This window comes from Microcaecilia unicolor, chromosome 6, assembly GCF_901765095.1.
Source record: "Microcaecilia unicolor chromosome 6, aMicUni1.1, whole genome shotgun sequence".
Lineage (NCBI taxonomy): Eukaryota > Metazoa > Chordata > Amphibia > Gymnophiona > Siphonopidae > Microcaecilia > Microcaecilia unicolor.
The window spans coordinates 262,420,700-262,445,818 of record NC_044036.1 but is presented as its reverse complement, the minus strand read 5'-3'; the positions used below and the strand labels follow the sequence as shown (position 1 = coordinate 262,445,818).

The 25,119-nt window shown below is 48.7% G+C and overlaps 1 protein-coding gene across 3 annotated transcripts in view; it reads right to left on the bottom strand.

Annotated features, from left to right (window-relative positions):
• RBM18 (RNA binding motif protein 18) overlaps positions 1 to 25,119 on the bottom strand; it is an 85,661-nt gene that overhangs the window by 5,760 nt on the left and 54,782 nt on the right. For all 3 annotated transcript variants that reach the window (XM_030207306.1, XM_030207304.1, XM_030207305.1), the window contains exon 6: positions 19,446 to 19,531. In XM_030207306.1, coding sequence (XP_030063166.1) covers positions 19,446 to 19,531 — 86 coding nt within the window. The remainder of the gene's footprint in view (positions 1 to 19,445; positions 19,532 to 25,119) is intronic.

Sequence of the window (25,119 nt, the reverse complement as noted above, 5' to 3'; positions counted from 1 at the left end):
TGTGCTGGGCCCGCTGCTTTTCAACATATTTATAAATGATCTAGAGATGGGGGTAACTAGTGAGGTAATTAAATTTACTGACAACACAAAGTTATTCAAAGTTGTTAAATTACAAGAGGAATGTAAAAAATTAAAAGAGGACCTTACGAGATTTGGAGACTGGGCATCCAAATGGCAGATGACGTTTAATGTGAGAAACTGCAAAGTGATGCATGTGGGAAAGAAGAACCCAAACTATAGCTATGTAATGCAAGGTTCCACATTTGGAGTCACTGACCAGGAAAGGGATCTAGGCATCACTGTTGATGATACATTGAAACCCTTTATTCAGTGTGCGGTGGCAGCTAAGAAAGCAAACAATGTTAGGTATTATTAGGAAAGGAATTGGAAAACAAAAATGAGAACATTATAATGCCTTTGTATCGCTCCATGGTGCGACCTCACCTCGAATATTGTGCTCAATTTTGGTCACCGCATCTCAAAAAAAGAAATAGTGGAATTAAAAAAGGTACAGAGAAGGGTGACGAAAATGATAAAGGGGATAGGACAACTTCCCTATGAGGAAAGGCTAAAGCAGCTAGGGCTCTTCAGCTTCGAGAAAAGACAGCTGAAGGGAGATATGATAGAGGTCTATAAAATAATGAATGGAGTGGAACGGGTAGATGTGAATCGCTTGTTTACTCTTTCCAAAAATACTAGGACTAGGGGGCATGCAATGAAGCTACAAAATAGTAAATTTAAAATGAATCGGAGAAAATATTTCTTTACTAAAGGTGCAATTAAACTCTGGAATTCATTTATTTATTACTTATTTATTTATCACATTTGTATCCCACATTTTCCCACTGATTGTGGGCTCATTGCCAGATAATGTAGTAAAAGTTAGTGGGGTTTAAAAAAAAAGGTTTGGATGGCTTCCTAAAGGAAAAGTCCACAGACCGTTATTAAAATGGACTTGAGGAAAATCCACTGCTTATTTCTAGGATAAGCAGCATAAAATGTATTGTACTGTTTTGGGATCTTACCAGGTACTTGTAACTTGGTTTGGCCATTGTTGGAAACAGGATTCTGGGCTTGATAGACCTTCTGTCTGTCCCAATATGGCAATACTTATGTACTGCAGATCCACCTTCTTAGATGCAACCTGTACTGAAAGGGGAGATTCCTATATATTCATCAATGCATCCTTAAAGATAGGGTGCAATGGTACAGTGACCCCCTTCCTTAGGTGGACACTCGTACTCCAGGACAGTAAACATCTCTACCCTGGGCTCTTCCTCAGTTTCCAATTTAAAATGGGATGGCAGAAGCCATCTCATTGATAAAACAAGTGAAAGACCATCAGGTGGAGATTTTCATCTCTCGAGTTGGTGAGGGATCAGAAGGTATCCCATAATACCCCTCCTCCAAGAAGTAATGTGGGTTCTCTTCTGAATCCCATGAGCAGTCCCAATCAGACTCATCACCACACTCAGGTTGTACTGAAGGAGTCTGTGCCTGCCTCAACTCATAAGAACATACTGGGCCAGACCAATGGTCCATCTACTCCAGTATCCTCTTTCCAACAGTGGCCAAGCCAGGTCACAAGTACCTGGCAGAAACCCAAATAGTAGCAACATTCCATGCTACCAATTCCAAGGCAAGTAGTGGCTTCCCCGTGTCTGTCTCAATAGCAGAGTATGCATTTTTCCTCCAAAAACTTGTCCAAATCTTTTTAAAAACCAGATATGCTAACTGCTGTTACTACGTACTCCGGCAGAGTTCCACTAATCGTTGACTGAAAAAAATATTCATCCTATTAGCTTTAAACATATTTCCATGTATCTTCATTGAGTGCCTCCTAGTCTTTGTACTTTTTGAAAGAGAAAGAGCAAAAAAAAAAAAATCGATTCACTTCTACTTGTTCTACGCCACTCAGGATTTTGTATACCTCAACCATCTCTCCCCTCAGCAGTCCATTTTCCGAGCTGTAGAGCCCTAACCTCTTTAGACTTTCTTCATATGAGGGGCGTTCTACCCACTTTATCATTTTGATGGTAAAATTATGTATCATACCTGATAATTTTCTTTCCATTAATCATAGCTAATCAATCCATAGACTGGTGGGTTGTGTCCATCTACCAGCAGGTGGAGATAGAGAGCAATCCTTTTGCCTCCCTATATGTGGTCATGTGCTGCCGGAAACTCCTCAGTATGTCGATATCCAAGCTCCATCCGCAGGACTCAGCACTTAGAGAATTACACCCACAAAGGGACACTCTGCCCAGCTCATCACCGCCGAAACGGGGGAGGGGAATTAACCCAGCTCATCCCCACACAAGTGGGGGAGGGGAATCCGTCCAGCTCATCCCCGCGGAGCGGGGGAGGGACACCACACCCGCCGATGCGGGGGATCTGGCTTATCCTGCAACCGCGGGAGGAGCTGACTGACCCTAACACCGCCGAAGCGGGAGGGGTACAAAGCTGCCCTACTGCCGCACGAAGCGGGAGGGAGCGCCGGCAGAATTTAAGTCTCAATCCAGCCCCGAAAACGGAGGGGAGAGGAATGCAGCAGCTCACTGTAACACAAACTCGTCTCAACTCTTGAAGAATCCATTGAAAAACTTGAACACGAAGTCCTCCTGAACAGGAACTGAAGACTAAACTTGAACTTGAAATGCAACCAGAATATAACCAATACAGATATCTGGGAGGGACTATGGATTGATCAGCTATGATTAATGGAAAGAAAATTATCAGGTATGATACATAATTTTACCTTCCATATCATCATGCTGATCAATCCATAGACTGGTGGGATGTACCGAAGCAGTACTCACCCAGGGCGGGACATTGAAATCCCTGACCGCAACACTGAAGCTCCAAACCGGGCCTCCGCCCGAGCAGCCACAGTCAAGCGGTAATGCCTGGAGAAGGTATGGGCCGAAGCCCAAGTTGCCGCCTTGCAAATCTCTTCCAAGGAGACGGACCCGGCCTCTGCCATAGAGGCCGCCTGAGCTCTAGTGGAGTGAGCCTTCAGCTGGATAGGCGGCACCTTCCCCGCGGTCACATAAGCCGCTGCAATGGCTTCCTTGACCCATCTTGCCACTGTAGGCTTAGCAGCCTGCAGACCCTTACGCGGACCTGCAAACAGGACAAACAGATGATCCGATTTCCGGAAATCATTGGTCACTTCCAAGTATCTGATGATGACACGTCTCACATCCAGATATTTGAGAGCAGAGTATTCCTCTGGGTAGTCCTCCCTACGAAAGGAAGGGAGACAGAGCTGCTGATTCACATGGAAGCGAGAAACAATCTTGGGCAGGAAGGAAGGCACTGTACGAATAGTCACTCCTGCCTCAGTGAACTGCAGAAAAGGCTCTCGACATGAGAGTGCCTGGAGCTCGGAAACTCTTCTGGCTGAAGTGATAGCCACCAAAAAGACTGCTTTCAACGTCAGGTCTTTCAGAGATGCCCTCGACAAGGGTTCAAAAGGCAGCTTCTGCAATGCTCTTAGCACCAGGTTGAGATTCCACGCAGGCACCACTGAGTGCAGAGGAGGGCGCAGGTGATTAACTCCCTTGAGAAAGCGCACCACATCTGGCTGCGAAGCCAGGGAAACACCCTTCAGGCGGCCCCTGAAGCAAGCCAGAGCCGCTACCTGGACTTTAAGGGAACTGAGCGACAGGCCTTTCTCCAGACCTTCTTGCAGGAACGCCAACACTGAAGAAATTGGAGCAGTGAAAGTGAGCCTGCTTCACACCACGCTGCAAAGATACGCCAAACCCTGGCGTAAGCAGTAGAAGTAGAGCGCTTCCTCGCTCTCAGCATAGTGGCGATGACCTTGTCTGAGAAGCCCTTCTTTCTCAGACGCTGCCGCTCAATAGCCAGGCCGTAAGACCAAAGGGGGAGGGATCCTCCATCACCACGGGACCCTGATGTAACAGGCCCTGCTCCACTGGCAGCCGCAGAGGATCGTCGACTGAGAGCCTGATCAAGTCCGCATACCAGGGACGTCTGGGCCAATCCGGACCCACCAGGATTATCCGGCCCGGATGCTTTGCCACCCAGTCTAGCACCCTGCCCAGCATGGGCCAGGGCGGGAACACAGAGAAGCTCTTGTGTCGGCCACTGTTGGAGAAGAGCATCTACTCCCAGGGATCGAGGGTCCCGTCCTCTGCTGAAAAAGCGTGGCACTTGGCAATTGGCCGATGACGCCATCAGATCTAGGCTCGGCTGGCCCCAGCGCTTCGTGATGTCCAAGAACGCCTGAGCAGATAGCTGCCACTCTCCGGGCTCCAAGGTATGGCGACTGAGAAAGTCCGCCTTGACATTCATGACTCCGGCAATGTGGGCCGCTGACAGCTGTTCCAGGTTCGCTTGCGCCCACTGGCATAGATTCATGGCCTCCTTGGCTAGAGGGGCGCTCTTGGTACCTCCCTGGCGGTTGACATAGGCCACAGCCGTGGCATTGTCCGACAGGACCCGTACTGGCTTCAACGCCAGTACCGGGATGAACTCCAAAAGCGCCAACCGAATGGCTCTGAGTTCCAGGAGGTTGATAGACCACTTTGCCTCTGCAGGAGACCAGAGCCCCTGCGCTGTCCTTCCCAAGCAGTGGGCTCTCCAGCCCGACAAAGAGGCGTCCGTCGTGACGACAATCCACTCCGGGGTCACCAGTGGCATTCCCGCAGACAACTTGTCTGTCTGCATCCACCAGCTCAGCGCTTTGCGCACTGCTGGGTCCAAGGGAAGGCGCACAGCATAATCCTCCGACATCGGAGTCCAGCGCTGCAGCAGAGAGTGTTGTAGTGGTCTCATATGAGCCCTGGCCCAGGGCACTACTTCCATCGTGGCCGTCATAGAGCCCAACAGCTGCACATAGTCCCAAGCCCGAAGAGGAGAGGCTACTAGGAACTGGTCCACCTGAGCCTGAAGTTTGACAATCCGATTGTCTGGCAGGAACACTCTGCCCACTTGGGTGTCGAATCGAACTCCCAGATACTCCAGGGACTGAGTTGGGCGCAGCTGGCTCTTCTCCCAGTTGATGATCCATCCCAGGGAGCTCAAAAGAGCAACTACCCGGTCCACAGCTTTGCCGCACTCTGCATAAGAGGGGGCTCGGATCAACCAGTCGTCCAGATAAGGATGGACTTGTACTCCTTCCTTTCGCAGGAAGGCCGCGATGACCACCATTACTTTGGAAAAGGTCCGCGGAGCAGTAGCCAACCCGAAAGGGAGGGCTCTGAACTGGAAGTGTCGTCCCAGGACTGCAAAACGCAGAAAGCGTTGATGAGGAGGCCAGATGGGAATATGCAGGTACGCTTCCTTGATGTCCAAGGAAGCCAAGAACTCTCCTGCCTTCACTGCCGCTATAACAGAGCGGAGAGTCTCTATGCGAAAGTGCCGCACTTTCAAGGCCCGATTGACCCCTTTGAGGTCGAGGATAGGCCGGACAGAACCTCCTTTCTTTGGTACCACAAAGTAAACGGAGTAACGTCCCTTGCCAATCTGATTTTCTGGCACCGGAACGACCGCACCCAGGCGGATCAGGTTGTCCAAGGTCTGCTGCACTGCCACAGCTTTGACCGGAGACTTGCAGGGAGAGAGTACAAACCCGTCTCTTAAGGGTCGGCAGAACTCTAGCTTGTAGCCGTCTCTGATGACTTCCAGCACCCAAGCGTCTGAAGTTACTTTGGTCCACTCGCCCAGAAACGAGGACAGCCGTCCTCCAATCTGCACTGGGCCATGGACCAAGACCCCGTCATTGGGTACGAGACCCTGGGGGAGGACCGGAGGGCGTACCTCCGGGACGGCGGTCTCTGCGAAAGGAATGCTGCTTGGGGGAGAAGTTCCTTTTGAAGGAAGAGGGGGCAGAGGAGCCCGACTTGCCCGGGCGGTACCGACGGGCTTCTTGAAACCGCCCTCTGGAGATCCCGGGGCGAGCACTGGCCCGAGCCCTGACCTCTGGTAACCTCTTGCCCTTAGACGTGCCGAGATCGGTCACGATTTTGTCCAGCTCGACCCCAAAGAGCAGCTTGCCTTTAAAAGGCAACTTAGCCAGGCGGGACTTAGAGGCGTGGTCCGCAGACCAATGTTTCAGCCAAAGCCAGCGCCACGCAGAGACTGTCTGAGCCATGCCTTTAGCCGAGGCTCTCAAGACATCATACAGTAAGTCTGCCAAATAAGCCAAGCCCGATTCCAGGGCCGGCCAGTCAACCCTCAAGGAAGGATCCGAGGAGGAAGCCCGCTGCACCGTCAGGCACGCCCTGGCCACATAGGAGCCGCAAACTGAGGCCTGCAAACTTAAGGCAGCCGCCTCGAAGGACGACCTTAAAGCCGCTTCCAATCTTCTGTCTTGGGCGTCCTTTAGTGCCGTGCCACCTTCCACCGGCAACGCCGTTTTCTTAGTCACCGCAGTGATTAAAGAATCCACGGTAGGCCAAACAAAGGCCTCACGCTCACTTTCAGGCAAAGGATAGAGGCGGGACATAGCCCTAGCCACCTTGAGGCTCGCTTCTGGGACATCCCATTGAGCCGAAATTAAGGTGTGCATGGCATCATGCACGTGGAAGGTTCTAGGCGGGCGCTTCGTCCCCAGCATAATGGCGGAGCCAACAGGGGCTGAGGGAGAGACGTCCTCCGGAGAGGAAATCTTCAAAATGCTCATGGCCTGCATTAACAGGTTGGGCAAATCCTCTGAGCGAAAGATCCGTGCTGCAGAGGGGTCATCCGCTCCCTCCGAGCGGGAATCCGTCTCCTCCAAGGAATCCCCAAAGGACCGTTGGGAGAACTCAGATACGCTGCCCTCATCTACATCAGAGGAAACAGCGTCCTCTAAGGCCTGGGCATCCACCCGAGGGCGTTTACTTCCGGGGGCCTCAACCCCTTTATCGGACAAGGGAGAAGGGGCAGCGTTTTGCATAAGAAAGGCCTGATGCAGCAGCAAAATAAACTCGGGGGAGAAACCCCCCAGACTGTGCACTTCAGCAGCTTGGGCCACAGCCCTAGACGCACCCTCAACCAGCGCTCGCAAGAGCGGGGGAGAACCATGCTGCGCATCCAAGATGGTGTCCGGCGCGACACTCCGCGAAGGAGCCGCGCGGGAAGAACGGCGCTTAACTTTAGCCGCTTTTTTGCCGTCGCCCAAATCAAGGGCGGCCATGGCATGAACGTCTCCCAGCTCAAGGGCGGCCCAAGAAGAAGCCGTCCGAGCAGAGTGGCCGGCCAAGATGGCGGAGGCGAGCAGCGGGGGATGGGCGTTTATGGCGGGAAAAACCGCCGCGCCGGAGGAAGACCCGGGACACTGACCGGCCTCCAAACTGACACCCAACAAGGGCGAATCAGATTTTAAAACCCCCGCATCCCCGTTAGGAGCGCACACGCGGTCCGGGGAGCGATTCTTCGCGCCCTCGCCCTCCGACGCCATAGGCCACGTGGAGATCAATCGGGGAACCCCCTGCCCGCTATAAAAAGGTAAAAATTACCTGCTTCTCGCTCCGAGCTGTAACGACCTGGTGTCCCAGTGAGTAGCTGCAATAAACGTTTAAATAAACGTCGAAATAAACGCCCTTAAAGACGTTCAAATTTTTTTTTTTTTTAACGGAGCCAGCGGGAGGGGGGAGAAAAGGAGGGACCTGGCGCCACCAGGTTTGCACTTGCTCAAGAAGAGCCCTCAACCCCAGGCACTCAACAAAACCTAAGAATTAGGCTTGGAGGCCTAGCCAGAGCTGCTGCTGTGTGTGACCACCACCTGCTGAGATAGAGAACATACTGAGGAGTTTCCGGCAGCACATGACCACATATAGGGAAGCAAAAGGATTGCTCTCTATCTCCACCTGCTGGTAGATGGACACAACCCACCAGTCTATGGATTGATCAGCATGATGATATGGAATGCTCTTCTTTGAACCTTTTCTAAGTCCACTATATGTTGACTGAGATACGGTGACCAGAACTGAACACAATACTCAAGGTGAGATCACACCATGGAGCGATACAGAGGCATTACTGTATTCTCTTTCTTATTTACCATCCCTTTACTAATGAATTCCTAGCATCCTGTTTGCTTGTTTTGGCCGCCGCCGCTGCACACTGAGCAGATTACAGCGTATTGTCTACAATGACACCTAGATCCTTTTCTTGGGTCCTGACCCCCTATGATTTGGATTATTCTTCCCAATGTGCATCACTTTGTATTTGTCTACATTAAATTTCATCTGCCATTCGGATGCCCAGTCTTCAAATTTCCTAAGGTCTTCCTGCATTTTTTACAGTCCGCATAGTAGTTTTGTGTCATCTGCAAATTTAAATTATCTCACTCATTCTGATTTTCAGATCATTTACAAATATGTTAAACAGCACCAGTCTCAGGACAGATCCCTGCGGCACTCCACTATTCACCCTCCTGCATTGAGAGACATGGCCATTTTACCCTACCCTCTGTTTTCTGTCCAATAACAAATTCCTAATCCATACCTCCTATCCCATGACTCTTTGTCAAAAGCTTTCTGAAAATCTAGATATACTAAATAAGCCAGCTCACCTTTATCAACGTTTATTTATGCCTTCAAAGAAATGAAGAAAATTGGTGAGGCAAGGCTTCTGTTGCCTGAAACCATGCTGACTCTGTCCCATTAAACCATGTTTACGTGTTCTGTAATTTCATTCTTTGTAACAGTTTCCACTATTTTACCTGGCACCGATGTCAGGCTTACTGGTCTATAATTTCCTGGGATCATCCCTAGAAGGTTTTTTTTTTTTTTTTTTTAAATCGGCATCACATTGGCCACCCTCTAATCTTAAGGTACTATGGATAACTTTAACGACAGGTTACAGATTACTAACAAGAGATCAGCAAGTTCATGTTTGAATTCTTTCAGTACACTTGGATGCATGCCATCTGGTCCAGGTGATTTACTACTCTTTAATTTGTCGATTTGGTTCAGTACGTTTTCCAGGTTCACTGAGACTTTTCAGTTCCTCCGCATCATCACTCTTGAAAACCACTTTCAGCACAGGTAGATCTGTTACATCTTCTTTCGTAAAGACTGAAACAAAGAATTCATTCAGTTCCTCCCAGAATGCCCCTTTTGCTCCTTCATGATCTATCGGCCCACGGATTCCCTTGCAAGCTTTCTGATTCTGATGTACCTGAAAAAGTTGTTACTGTGATTTTTTTGCTTCTGTGACAAGTTTCTCTTTACATTCTCTTTTAGACTTCTTTATCAATGCTTGGCATGTAACTTGCCAGTCCTTATGTTGCTTCTTATTTCCTTCATTTGGGTCCTTTTTCTGTTCTTTAAAGGACATTATTTTGGCTCTAATAGCCTATTTCCCTTCACCCTTTAACCATGTGGGCTGTCGTTTCCTCTTCTTTCCACCTTTGTAAATACGTGAATGTATCTGGTCTGGGCTTCCAAGATGTCCATGCTCTGAAGAGTATCAAGGTACAGCCCTACTCTCTTGACTCCAGGGAAGTTTCTTCCCCTGACGTCAAGAGCGGTACTGTACGTGTCAAGGTCGATGTTGACACCCTGCGAGGTGCCGGCATCGAGAATCTCCACACGGCATTGGAAAGAGCCTCAGGAAGTATCTGGGCTGGATCTGCAGTTGGTACAAGCACCCTCAATGCCTGAATGATTTGCAACTGTAGCATCTGTGCTACACCTCCCTGATCATGGAACTGCTCATCGAAGGAAGGCGTTGGCAAAGGCGGGGAGTCGAAAGAGAGGCACCTGAGAAGGTGCTGGTGCTGGACCGATAGCAGGGACTTGGCTGCTGGGAGAGTTGCACACTGGCACCCTCTTCCAAGGAAGTGGAGGTGTTCCGCCTGGTGCTGTTGATGCCCTGGCACCGTATGTCAAAGAGGACCAATGCTTATACTTCTTGGGCTTTCCCTGATGCACAGCATTATGGTCCTTTGGCACCGACAAGAACGACATCGAACCTGTACATGCCATAAGTGTCGGGTCCAATGCTGACCGGTCCTGGGGCCTACTCTCATCGCCCGATGTTGAGAGAGGTGGAGACCTCCTCGATGCCAGTGCACTCCCAGTGGATGTTGAAGTCTTGGCAAGCATCGAGGTCTATGCTTCTTGGGCTGATATCAATGTATTGGTCTTCAAGAAGCCAAAAAGCTTCTTCTTTTCAACCTGCTACACCCTCTGTGACCTCAGCTGCATTTGCAAACAGAGAGAACAAGAGAGTTAGGCTCATGAGATCACCCGATTACACTAAGTGCACCTTTTCAAGCCACTGGGGGTCTTCTTGGACATCGAGAAAAGGATTGTGGCCAAATAAAATTCCTCAAAAAAAGGGGCAGTATTTAAATCGAGATCGGGGCTCTGGACTAAAAGGGCCTTCACAACACAGAAAATAAGGGAAGGGCCAAAAAGTTTTTTAAATGGGAAAAAAAGGGTAAATTAAAAAAAAATATATAACTCAAGGGGACTGAAAACTGCACGGGAAGGCACGAGATAAAAATATATGCACACTTGAAAAACACGACGCATCCTCCCTGCTCCGCAGAAAAATGAAGACAGACACCCGCACTTGTGCGTCAGATGGGTAGGAACCAGCACATGAGAAATGGGACGCTGCTAGAAAGTTCTCTGCTAATACCACTAGTCAGTGTTCGCACCGGGCACTGTTGGATGTCATAATCCAACTGTAAGAATACGAAGGCCTGCTTGTCCTTGGAGAAAATAGTGTTTTAGCACCTAACTCGGGATATTCAGCCGGCTATATTGCGCAATATAGCTGGCTAGGTGTGGATGTTCAGCACCAAACTGGCTATGTTTAGCGGCTAAAATAGGCCACATAAATAGCAGGCCTATCTTTAACCACTAAGCACGTAACCAGTTAGCGCTGAATATCGGTTTAACCAGTTAAGTTGCCGTGGTTGAAAATGAAATCAGATATTGAATGCCAGTTGCTGGAAATGGCCCAGCACTGAATATCCAGGTTTAACACCGGTGGCAGACAGCAAAAGCGCTGCCTGCCACCAGGGAAATATTGGGGAGTATAGGTTTGCATACTGAGTTAGTAAACTAACTATCTTAAAAAGGAAATAGCCCCCTCCCCCCCAAAAAAACCCCACAATGAACTATCCCACAGAAAATTGAGAAAATATTTTTATTTTGATTCCACTGGGGAAGGACTCCAAGGACAACTGGCAAACGATGGGCAACAGTGAGTAAAGAATTAACTTTTGGTCCCAAACTGATTTTATCTTTCAGCTTTAAAAAACAAACAAACAAACAAACAAACAAAGTACTCAGAGTCTTACGCCTATGTTTAATAAGATGCGTAAATGGTTTATGTGCGTTAAACGCTAATGCACCTATAGAAATGTATAGGTGCGTTAGCGCTTAACACGCCTTAAATTTAAAGGCGCGTTAGAAACACTAAGGCAGCTTAGTAAACATATCCCTTAATGTGTGAATGACTTGTACTGATCTGTGTGCAAGAGTTGGTGCGTTTCTTTGCAATGCTTTACATTAGGCATTATCACACTAACAGCTGTAATGCTCTGAGATCAGGTTCCTAAAGAACTCGTATAAATGACTGCATCACTGGACAAGATGATTACCATGAAAGAAAAACTGTTCCGATAAAACCTTCAACAAAATGTTTAGGGGTCCTTTTACAAAGCTGCAGTAGAAAGTGGCCTTAGTGTGCCCTTACACGTGTCTTTCCCACGCGTTAAGGTCATTTTTACCACTGCCAGAAAATGGCCGATTTTCAATTTTCTGAAATAATGGTCACATTCTAATGTTGACATTAGCTCATGAGCCCTTACAACCACACGTTAATCTTGTGCTTATCAGTTCGCGCATTGCAATGTAAATGTGTTAACTGATTAGTGCAAAACACCCACTCTCCATCCCCCAGACAAGCCCCTTCTCAGATTTTTTTTGCACGTGGTTTGTGCATGCACATTCGGAACTTACAGTGGGATGTCTCAGTGTGTCCCATGGTAAGCCCTTTTAAGTGCGGTAAGCACGTGCTAGGGCTTACTGCAGCTTATTAGTCTGCTAAGAAAGATCTAAATTTACCAGGTTGGGGGGGGGGGGGGGGGGGGGGGGGAGAAGGAATGTTTCAAGAAGCAAATAACAGGAGAAAATTTTGATAACTTCAGATACTTGTCTTATGCCTTCCAAGGAATTAAGCAGGCCATTCTAAGTAACACCATTAGATTTATAGATTATTTAATAAGCCTTATTTTTTGCACATATAGAAATAGATTCAGTAACTGATGTCCAAATTCGAGTGCCAAAAAAAAAAAAAAAAAGCACTGACCACTATTCTATAAACGACGCTCTGAATTGGGCACTCTTCGTAGAATAGCACACAGTGTCGGGATTTGCGCCCAAAGCATTTACACCAACTGAAACCTGGTGTAAATCCTTGCGCGGATCCCCAGAATTCTATAAAGCGAATGCTACATACCTGTAGAAGGTATTCTCCAAGGACAGCAGGCTGGTTGTTCTCACTGATGGGTGACGTCCAAGGCAGCCCCTCCAATCGGAAAACTTTACTAGCAAAGGCCTTTGCTAGTCCTCGCACGCCGATGCGCACCGCGCATGCGCGGCCGTCTTCCCGCCCGAACCAGCTCGTGTTCGTCAGTCCCATATGTAGCAAGACAAAACAAGGGAAGACACAACTCCAAAGGGGAGGCGGGCGGGTTTGTGAGAACAATCAGCCTGCTGTCCTCGGAGAATACCTTCTACAGGTATGTAGCATTCGCTTTCTCCGAGGACAAGCAGGCTGCTTGTTCTCACTGATGGGGTATCCCTAGCCCCCAGGCTCACTCAAAGTAACAAACATGGTCAATTGGGCCTCGCAACGGCGAGGACATAACTGAGATTGACCTAACAATTTTTCCAACTAACTGAGAGTGTAGCCTGGAACAGAATAAACATGGGCCTAGGGGGGGTGGAGTTGGATTCTAAACCCCAAACAGATTCTGAAGCACTGAGTGCCCGAACCGACTGTCGCGTCGGGTATCCTGCTGCAGGCAGTAATGAGATGTGAATGTGTGGACAGATGACCACGTCGCAGCTTTGCAAATCTCTTCAATAGTGGCTGACTTCAAGTGGGCCACCGACGCTGCCATGGCTCTAACGTTATGAGCCGTGACATGACCCTCAAGAGCCAGCCCAGCCTGGGCGTAAGTGAAGGAAATGCAATCTGCTAGCCAATTGGATATGGTGCGTTTCCCCACAGCCACTCCCCTCCTGTTGGGATCAAAAGAAACAAACAATTGGGCGGACTGTCTGTTGGGCTGTGTCCGCTCCAGATAGAAGGCCAATGCTCTTTCGCAGTCCAATGTGTGCAGCTGACGTTCAGCAGGGCAGGAATGAGGACGGGGAAAGAATGTTGGCAAGACAATTGACTGGTTCAGATGTAACTCCGACACAACCTTTGGCAAGAACTTTGGGTGAGTGCGGAGGACTACTCTGTTATGATGAAATTTGGTGTAAGGGGCCTGGGCTACCAGGGCCTGAAGCTCACTGACTCTACGAGCTGAAGTAACTGCCACCAAGAAAATGACCTTTCAGGTCAAGTACTTCAGATGGCAGGAGTTCAGTGGCTCAAAAGGAGGTTTCATCAGCTGGGTGAGAACGACATTGAGATCCCATGACACTGTAGGAGGTTTGACGGGGGGCTTTGACAAAAGCAAACCTCTCATGAAGCGAACAACTAAAGGCTGTCCTGAGATCGGCTTACCTTCCACACGGTAATGGTATGCACTAATTGCGCTAAGGTGAACCCTTACAGAGTTGGTCTTGAGACCAGACTCAGACAAGTGCAGAAGTTATTCAAGCAGGGTCTGTGTAGGACAGGAGCGAGGATCTAGGGCCTTGCTGTCACACCAGACGGCAAACCTCCTCCATAGAAAGAAGTAACTCCTTTTAGTGGAAACTTTTCTGGAAGCAAGCAAGATGCGGGAGACACCCTCTGACAGACCCAAAGAGGCAAAGTCTACGCTCTCAACATCCAGGCCGTGAGAGCCAGAGACTGGAGGTTGGGATGCAGAAGCGCCCCTTTGTCCTGTGTGATGAGGGTCGGAAAACACTCCAATCTCCACGGTTCTTCGGAGGACAACTCCAGAAGTAGAGGGAACCAGATCTGACGCGGCCAAAAGGGAGCAATCAGAATCATGGTGCCTCGGTCTTGCTTGAGTTTCAACAAAGTTTTCCCCACCAGAGGTATGGGAGGATAAGCATACAGCAGACCCTCCCCCCAGTCCAGGAGGAAGGAATCCGATGCCAGTCTGCCGTGGGCCTGAAGTCTGGAACAGAACTGAGGGACCTTGCGGTTGGCTCGAGATGCAAAGAGATCTACCAAGGGGGTGCCCCACACCTGGAAGATCTGGCGCACTACTCTGGAGTTGAGCGACCACTCGTGAGGTTGCATAATCCTGCTCAACCTGTCGGCCAGACTGTTGTTTATGCCTGCCAGATATGTGGCTTGGAGCACCATGCCGTGACGGCGAGCCCAGAGCCACATGCTGATGGCTTCCTGACACAGGGAGCGAGATCCGGTGCCCCCCTGCTTGTTGATGTAATACATGGCAACCTGGTTGTCTGTCTGAATTTGGATAATTTGATGGGACAGCCGATATCTGAAAGCCTTCAGAGCATTCCAGACCGCTCGTAACTCCAGGAGATTGATCTGCAGATCGCGTTCCTGGAGGGACCAGCTTCCCTGGGTGTGAAGCCCATCGACATGAGCTCCACACCCCAGGAGAGACCCATCCGTAGTCAGCACTTTTTTTGTGGCTGAGGAATTTGGAAAGGGTGTCCCAGAGTCAAATTGGACCAAATCGTCCACCAACACAGGGATTTGAGAAAACTCGTGGACAGGTGGATCACGTCCTCTAGATCCCCAGCAGCCTGAAACCACTGGGAAGCTAGGGTCCATTGAGCAGATCGCATGTGAAGACGGGCCATGGGAGTCACATGAACTGTGGAGGCCATGTGGCCCAACAATCTCAACCATCTGCCGAGCTGTGATCTGCTGGGACGCTCGCACCCGCGAGACGAGGGACAACAAGTTGTTGGCTCTCGCCTCTGGGAGATAGGCACGAGCCGTCTGAGAGTCCAGCAGAGCTCCTATGAATTCGAGTCTCTGCACTGGGAGAAGATGGGACTTTGGATAATTTATCACAAACCCCAGTAGCTCCAGGAGGCGAATAGTCATCTGCATGGACTGTAGAGCTCCTGCCTCGGATGTGTTCTTCACCAGCCAATCGTCGAGATAGGGGAACACGTGCACTCCCAGCCTGCGAAGCGCCGCTGCTACTACAGCCAAGCACTTCGTGAACACTCTGGGCGCACAGGCGAGCCCAAAGGGTAGCACACAGTACTGGAAGTGACGTGTGCCCAGCTGAAATCGCAGATACTGTCTGTGAGCTGGCAGTATCGGGATGTGCATGTAGGCGTCCTTCAAGTCCAGAGAGCATAGCCAGTCGTTTTCCTGAATCATGGGAAGAAGGGTGCCCAGGGAAAGCATCCTGAACTTTTCCTTGACCAGATATTTGTTCAGGGCCCTTAGGTCTAGGATGGGACACATCCCCCCTGTTTTCTTTTCCACAAGGAAGTACCTGGAATAGAATCCCAGCCCTTCTTGCCCGGATGGCACGGGCTCAACCGCATTGGCGCTGAGAAGGGCGGAGAGTTCCTCTGCAAGTACCTGCTTGTGTTGGAAGCTGTAGGATTGAGCTCCCGGTGGACAATTTGGAGGTCTCGAGGCCAAATTGAGGGTGTATCCTTGCCGGACTATTTGGAGAACCCACTGATCGGAGGTTATGAGAGGCCACCTTAGGTGAAAAGCTTTCAACCTCCCTCCGACTGGCAGGTCGCCCGGCACTGACACTTGGATGTCGGCTATGCTCTGCTGGAGCCAGTCAAAAGCTCGTCCCTTGCTTTTGCTGGGGAGCCGAGGGGCCTTGCTGAGGCGCACGCTGCTGACGAGAGCGAGCGCGCTGGGGCTTAGCCTGGGCCGCAGGCTGTCGAGAAGGAGGATTGTACCTACGCTTGCCAGAAGAGTAGGGAACAGTCTTTCCTTCCCCCATAAAATCTTCTACCTGTAGAGGTAGAGGCTGAAGGCTGCCGGCGGGAGAACTTGTCGAATGCGGTGTCCCGCTGGTGGAGCTGCTCTACCACCTGCTCGACTTTTTCTCCAAAAATATTTTCCGCACGGCAAGGCGAGTCCGCAATCCGCTGCTGGATTCTATTCTCCAGCTCGGAGGAACGCAGCCATGAGAGTCTGCGCATCACCACACCTTGAGCAGCGGCCCTGGACGCAACATCAAAGGTGTCATACACCCCTCTGGCCAGGAATTTTCTGCACGCCTTCAGCTGCCTGATCACCTCCTGAAATGGCTTGGCTTGCTCAGGGGGGAGCTTGTCCACCAAGCCCGCCAACTGCCGCACATTGTTCCGCATGTGAATGCTCGTGTAGAGCTGGTAGGACTGAATCTTGGCCACGAGCATAGAAGAATGGTAGGCCTTCCTCCCAAAGGAGTCCAAGGTTCTAGAGTCCTTGCCTGGGGGCGCCGAAGCATGCTCCCTAGAACTATTGGCCTTCTTTAGGGCCAAATCCACAACTCCAGAGTCATGAGGCAACTGAGTGCGCATCAGCTCTGGGTCCCCATGGATCCGGTACTGGGACTCGATCTTCTTGGGAATGTGGGGATTACTTAGAGGCTTGGTCCAGTTCGCCAGCAATGTCTTTTTGTGGACATGATGCATGGGTACTGTGGACGCTTCCTTAGGTGGAGAAGGATAGTCCAGGAGCTCAAACATTTCAGCCCTGGGCTCATCCTCCACAACCACCGGGAAGGGGATGGCCGTAGACATCTCCCGGACAAAGGAAGCGAAAGACAGGCTCTCAGGAGGAGAAAGCTGCCTTTCAGGAGAGGGAGTGGGATCAGAAGGAAGACCCTCAGACTCCTCGTCAGAGAAATATCTGATGTCCTCTTCCTCTTCCCACGAGGCCTCACCATTGGTGTCAGACACAAGTTCACGGACCTGTGTCTGCAACCGTGCCCGGCTCGACTCCGTGGAACCACGGCCACGGTGGGAGCGTCGAGAGGTAGACTCCCTCGCCCGCACCGGCGAAGCTCCCTCCGCTGACGTAGTCGGGGAGCCTTCCTGGGAGGCTACCGCAGTCGGTACCGCAAGCAGCACCGATGTCGGAGACCTCACCCCGGGCAAGGGGCCAGCCGGCGCCTCACTCGACGGTACCGGTGGCGCAAGCACCCCCGGTACCGGAGGAGTAGGGCGCAACAGCTCTCCCAGAATCTCTGGGAGAACGGCCCGGAGGCTCTCGTGCACAGCGGCTGTGGAAAAAGACATGGAAGCCGATGCAGGAGTCGATGTCAGAACCTGTTCCGGGCTGTCCAAAGGAGAGCGCATCGACACCTCTTGAACAGAGGGCGAGCGGTCCTCTCGGTGCCGATGCTTACTGGGTGCCGACTCCCTCGGCGACCCAGAGCTCTTGGTGCCGACACGGGAAGGGGACCGGTGACGATGCTTCTTCGATTTTTTGGAACGAAGCACGTCACCGGAGCTTCCCGGCACCGACGAGGAGGACGTAGAATCCAGCCGTCTCTTCCTCGGGGCCGAGGGCGAAGAAGGTCGGTCTCGGGGGGGCTGTACCGCAGGAGCCCTCAGGGTAGGGGGAGACCCACCCGAAGGCTCACCGCCACCAGCAGGGGAATGGACAGCCCTCACCTGCACTCCAGACGAAGCACCACCGTCCGACGACATCAGCAGACGAGGAGGTCTCGATACCACCGACGCCGACGCAGCCCTCCGATGTCGCCCCGATGCAGAGGGCCGATGCCTCGATGCACTCGATGCAATCGGGGGCGAGGATGAAGGTCCGGGCGCCGACGACGTTGAAGCAGTCGATACTCCCGGTGCCGATGCCGACGAAGAGCCCGAGAACAAAACGTTCCACTGGGCTAACCTCACTACCCGAGTCCGCTTTTGCAAAAGAGAACACAGACTACAGGCCTGAGGGCGGTGCCCAGCCCCCAGACACTGAAGACACGACGCGTGCCTGTCAGTGAGCGAGATTACCCGGGCGCACTGGGTGCACTTCTTGAAGCCGCTGGAAGACTTCGATGTCATGGGCGGAAAAATTGCGCCGGCGAGATCAAAACTCGAAATGGCGAAATTGGCACCGCAAAAATAGGGGGAAGAAAAACTTCGACCGAGGCCTAAATAGGGCCTACCCCGATGACGAAAGAAAACTTACCGGGGCAAAACTAGAAGTACGGGAAGGGAGAAAACCATAAAGGTCTCCTTCCGACACTTTTTTTTTTTTAGAATGAAGTCGATAAACGACGCGCGAGGTCAACTTTGGGGCTCGAACGGCGAAACACGACCGTACCGAGCGCGGACAAAAGAAGACTGGCCGGCACGAGCCGGTTCGGCCGGGAAGACGGCCGCGCTTGCGCGGTGCGCATGGGCGCGCGAGGACTAGCAAAGGACTTTGCTAGAAAGTGTTCTGATTGGAGGGGCTGCCTTGGACGTCACCCATCAGTGAGAACAAGCAGCCTGCTTGTCCTCGGGGAAAGGTTCTTTTCTCTCTATTTTTTTTTTTCCCGAAAAAACGCGAAGACACGCGAGGGTCAACTTGAGAGGCGCGAAACGGAGCAAAAACACGACCGTCCCGAGCGCGGACAAAAGAAGACTGACGAACACGAGCCGGTTCGGGCGGGAAGACGGCCGCGCATGCGCGGTGCACATCGGCGCGCGAGGACTAGCAAAGGCCTTTGGAGGGGTTTTCCGATTGGAGGGGCTGCCGTGGACGTCACCCATCAGTGAGAACAAGCAGCCTGCTTGTCCTCGGAGAATACTGCACGCATCTTTAGTGAATGACCCGATCCGCCCATGCCCCTTTTATAGTGGCACACAAAGATTTACGTGAGCATCTCCAAACTGTTGCCAGTTAGCACCAATAATTGATTGTTGGCACTCAATTACTGGCACCAATTGGCTTGTTATTAATTGAATTGTGCACACAACTTTGAGTGTCATATACAGAATCGGTGGTAAAATGTTGTTTTACATGTGTAAAAGCTTATTAAATCACTTCTAAAAGTATGTCAATACAGGTAGCTATGTACTTGTAGAGTAGGTGTGCTTAGGGGAGGAGTTTGGCCAGAGTTACAATCTGTGTGTGTATCTAACAAAATATAAGAGCATTTTAAGTGCTAATATTTGCACCTGCTCCAGAGTAGGCATAAAACATCAGTACCCAAAATCTAGGTGGTATTTCTGTAGGATTTGTGCTAGTATTTTAAGACAAATGGGTGCTTATGTTTCTATAAAATAGACACCTTCCTACCCCGTTAACCTAGATGCCCTGCTATAAAATTGCCCACAGGATCAAAATAGTGACCGGTTTCCTGTTTACCACATTGCAATGCAAGTTCTTACCTGAGATTAGACTGAGTGGGTTCTGTGCTGGAGGATGGCTCAAGACTGATTGGAAGTACTTTGTCATTTTTATGATGGTCATACCTCTGTTAACAAGAAACAAGGAGAAACTCAGACTCTACAATACTTTACATTTTGTAAAACATTATCTAAAAAATACGTAACAATCTAAAATCACATTAAAGTATTTTTCTTGTTCTTGCTCTCAATGTTGCATTTTGTTAAAGGTATAAGGGTTCATAAAATACTGTCAAAATGTGTTTGGTTAGAACATATCCCGAAAGGCAGCACTTAGACATCACAATTCATCCTTAGTTCTTATTTATAAAGATAAATACATCAATAAAAATAAAGACAAGCAATAAGTTGTAGATATCTTTTTAATGGACTAACATCAGACATTTTTGACTAGTTTTCAGTATCTGAGCTTTCTAGATTGGGTCAATAAAGGTTAGTACAATAAAAGACATCACTTATTGTTAACCCTAATTTTTATACAATTAAGATGACAAACCAGTCCCCTTTTTAAAAATGTAAATATTATTATAAGACTGCCAAAAAGGACAGTATGTATGCTATACATTCACTCCTGCGACCTTCTGTCGCCCTGGGAATACCTTCTCTCGGTGTCTGAAAATACGTACACTGTTACATACCACGCATCCTTTTACAGCTTGCTTGCTGACCTTATTTCCACATATAATTTAAATCAAACAAGATGTGGCTAAAGAGTTGTCAGTTTTAATCATCTAAGCTCCTTGTGTGCTGATTTTTCCATAAGTGCAAACCCCTGTGCCTGTAAGATTTTATTTGGGATGGGATAGATCAGGATTTTGGCTTCAGGAAGGTATAATTTGGCTGGCCAGTGGTTTCTTTCTATCAAGTTTGAAAATATAACAACTGTGTGCTTGCCGACAAGTTACAAGTATTATATTTTAATGTGATTATATTTGCAGTTCTTCTCCAGGACAATTTTTTTTGACAATGTGAGCTACAATTTTATTTACAGAGATTTCTAACATAGAATGTAAGATTTTAAAATTCTGAATGTTCACACCTATACTAAGTACTCTGCTTAAAAGAAAAAAAAAATATTAAAAAACAAACTAGATAAACCTTATTTCCTAAAATAAATTTCAAGCCATTTGGCAATTTAAATAGATTTATAGAGTACTGAGCAAATGGGGTATTTTACAAATACAGGTATTACTGACGGTCAATATACATAACAGAATAATATAAAGTTGAATTTAAAAAGAAATACTACTTTAAATATTTGGTGCTAATATTCCTTTGAAGATGATTATGGTAAGGCTAATCCATGTTTTGTTTTTTTTTAATTTTATTTTATTAAGCTTTTAACAAACATAATTTCACATTTATGAGTGATAATACACAATTTGGAAAATTGTACCATACAATAATATGCTCTTAATATTAAGTTTCAAAAAATATTATCGACCACAAAATTAAGACATCGATCCAAGATGTAAGATTAATCATATAATCTAAAAAGAAATAATTATATAATGCAAATTATATTAATGAAGCACCCACCACAGGTGTTTCTCTCCAATTCTGGTAAACAGTGTACATATGGGACTACACCACTACATTTACTTCTTCCCTACTTACTAAAAATTCCTCCAATTGTTTGGGGTCAAAGAATTGAAACTGTTTGGATTGAAATACAATTCTACAAACACAAGGAAATTTCAACAGGAAACTAGCTCCTATTGCCAAAGTTCTTGTGTGCAAAGCCAAAAAGGCTTTGTGCCTCTTTTGAGTCTCTCTTGAAAAGTCCGGATAAACTCTTATTTTAGACTCCAAAAAAATTTAATCCAAATGTCTTAAAGAAAGTCTCAGTACTGCATCCCTATCTATTTCTAGAGCAAAGGAGACTTAATAATGCTGCTCTCTTTGTTATAACCTCTAAGGATGATTCCAAAAAGGTAGTCAAATTCATCACTCCACCATCTTGAGGAAATGTTTCTGATACCATTCTAGGATCAGTTTGCAAATAAAACGCTCGAGTAATTGGTGGTAGCGAGTTGTCTGACATACCCAGTATTTTTACAAGATATTTCTTTACCATTTGCACTGGGGTAATTAAGGGTGAACTAGGAAAATTTATTAGCCTTAAATTAAGTCTTATCTTTGATCAACGTTTGGCCCACAAGTTCCATTTTTAAGGTTCTTTCAGTAAGACATATTACTTCCGCAGCTTGAGACTCAGTCTTTTGCAATTGGGATAATGCAGCTTCTGATAAAGTCTTAATAGTTACCGCATTCTTGGCTACCACAGATTGTAGGGAAGTATGTGCAGTAAAGGTTAAGTCCCATGGAGGGGCATAATCGAACAGCGCCGGCGATGTATTTTGGTGGCGCTGCAAACAGCTGGCCAGACCTGTATTTTCAAAAAAGATGGCCAGCCATCTTTTGGTTCGACAATACGGTTCCGGCCAGCCAAATGCCTTGGATTTGGCCGGGTTTGAGATGGCCGGCTTCGTTTTTTAGCGATAATGGAAAGTTATGTCGGCCATCTCAAACCCCGGCCAAATCCAAGGCATTTGGCCGTGGGAGGAGCCAGCATTTTTAGTGCACTGGCCCCCCTGACATGCCAGGACACCAACCAGCCACCCTAGGGGTCACTGCGGTGGACTTCAGAAAAGCTCCCTCGTGCATAGCTCCCTTACTTAGGGAGCTGAGCCCACCAACCCCCCCCCCCCCAAACCCACTACCCACAAATGTACTGCACCCACTAAAATTGCTCCAGGGACCTGCATACAGCCTCTAGGACTTATTGCTGCTGTATAACTTTGGCACACCAGTTCACACCTGAAGACTAATCTCTCTGAAAAAGTCCTTTTTTTTTTTGTTACATTTGTACCCCGCGCTTTCCCACTCATGGCAGGCTCAATGCGGCTTACATGGGGCAATGGAGGGTTAAGTGACTTGCCCAGAGTCACAAGGAGCTGCCTGTGCCTGAAGTGGGAATCGAACTCAGTTCCTCAGGACCAAAGTCCACCACCCTAACCACTAGGCCACTCATCCACTCTTTTCTTGAAATAAGCACGTTTACTCACAGTTAACGGCAGATCAGAGGTTGTGCCTCACTGGCAAAGAGTCCCCTGGTACTAAGATTAGCAGTAGGTCAGAGCTGGCACAATGGTGTACAATGCCCTCTTTCAGCACCATGCAAGGTAAGAACTACGTTCTCTAACGTGGGTAACACAGGAAAGGGAACTAAAACTGGCTTACAAAAATGGCCACTACCGCATGGACTACAACAGGAAACAAAACAGGGCACACTCTGACCTGGTTGGCAGGGGGGAAAAGCACCATGGGAGTAGAGCCCAGTACCCTACACCCAACACAATGCATTGGTAATGTGACTCTGCAGGGCACCTAACAGAAACGGTGTCACACTCACCCGAGAGCCACATCGCAACCAGGGAAAGGCTGTCGGAGGATACAACACATTCTGCTGTCATGGAGGTGGGTACGGCATTTGAGGCTGGCATACAGGCTGGCAAAAAAGGTTTTTAGTTTTATTTTTTTAGTTTGGAAGGGGGTTGGTGACCACTGGGGGAGTATGGGGAGGTCATCCCCGATTCCCTCCAGTGTTCATTTGGTCAGTTGGGGCACCTTTTTGAGGCTTGGTCGTGAAAATAAAAGGACCAAGTAAAGCCGGCGAAATACTGCTTAACACCGCTTTTTTTTTCCATTATTGGCGAAAGCCGGCTATCTGGTAGCCACGCCCATGTCCCGCCTTCGTTAATCTACCGACACGCCCCTTTGAACTTTCACCAACGAAGCGACAGGAAAGCGGCGATGCTGTCAAAAATGCCACTTTCCATTATACCAATTTTGCCGCTTTTCCGAAATCGCCGGCCATCTCCCGATTTATGTCGGGAAATGGCCGGCGATCACTTTCGAAAATAAGCTGGATAGTGACTCTAAGGTCACTACGGCTGGCTTTTCCATTTTCCCCAATGTTAACTCAGGAAGAGGTGCATTTGCAGCTTTCTCCAGAATACTCACTGTCTGTGGAAGCAGTACAGGAGCAGATATTGCCTCTGGGTCTCCCAAACTGGCAGCACTTTGATCTCCACTTGTCTCCAGTAGGTTCCCTCCCTGCTCACTCTGATCTCCATTTCGGACTAGAGCGACAGGACTCTGTTGGAAACGTCCACTTCCTGGTTGTGGGGGAGCCGCACGTTCGACGGGGCTAAGGGAAGCCCCGTCTACACTGTCAGCCAGCGTCAGAGCGCCAGCCTCCTCAGCCGGAGTAGAAACTTTCCTGGGACCCAGCGCGGCTCCAAAATCCTCCATCGTCGCTTGCCGAAGCTGGCTTGACCCGCCAGGGAGAGAGGGAATCTCCCTGACCTTGCCTCTCCTTTTCCCCATCGTGAGGTTCAGGTAAGGAGCCTGCTTCCGCGTCGTATGAAGAGAGGATGTGAGACGCATCTGGCAGTGCGTCTCATACCGTCGCCATCTTGGATCCAGGCTAAGCCATGTTTATAGGCCCACAATCACCTCTGCCTTATATACACTTCTGCCTTGACCTTGGTCAGGAAGAAAACCGAAAAGCCAGGCATTTCATCATTATTATTGCTCAAAAATGTTGGTTATATTCCATTCCGGAAAAAAAGGGAGAATAATGAATTGGTGTTCTCATTTATTTCTAGGCTGATGCACGCTGCTGATTTTAGTGTTGCTACCCTGTGACCCTGCAGCACTTATGTGTCTGCCTTTTGTTTTTTCTCATCACCTCTCCCAAAATTGCAACCCTTCTCAAACCTGTTCCTACCACTTTCCTCTATCCAGCTCTCTCAAGTATGTTTTTTAAATTTTTATTTATGACATTTATTGGTTTTCACCACTGTACTCTGTCCACCACAAAACAGAGTACAGTGTTTCCTCTGAACCTTCTTCCCTCCGATTTCACATTATGAATATTTCAAGGACAAGGAATCATCACATGAAACTGGAAGGTGGGTCACAACAAATATGGATGCCCTTTTACTAAGCCGCGTAAGCGTCTATGCGCACCAAACGCACGCCAAAATGAAGTTACCGCCCGGCTACCGCATGGCTGTTGTGGTAATTTCATTTTTGGCACCCATACAAAAAATAATTATTTTTGGACCTGCGTATTGGACGCACGCCAAGTGGCATTTGACGCACGTAGGTCATTACTGCACGGTTACCGCGCGAGTCTTTACCACTAGGTCAATGGCTGGCGGTAAGGTTGCAGACCCAAAATGGACGTGCGGCAAATTAGATTTTGCCGCATGTCCATTTTCGGCAAAAATAAAAAAGGGCCTTTTTTACAGGCGTGCTGAAAAATAGATAGGCGGGCGCCCAAAACTCGCAACTACACTACCGCAAGTCATTTTTCAGTGCACCTTAGTAAAAGGACCCCATCGGAAATACTTTGCAGCAGAGGTGGTGAAAACCAATAAATGTCATAAATAAAAATTTAAAAAAAAACACATACTTGAGAGAGCTGGATAGAGGAAAGTGGTAGGAACAGGTTTGAGGAGGGTTGCAATTTCGGGAGAGGTGATGAGGAGAAAAACAAAAGGCAGACACATAAGTGCTGCAGGGTCACAGGGTAGCAACACTAAAATCAGCAGCGTGCACCAGCCTAGAAATAAATGAGAACACC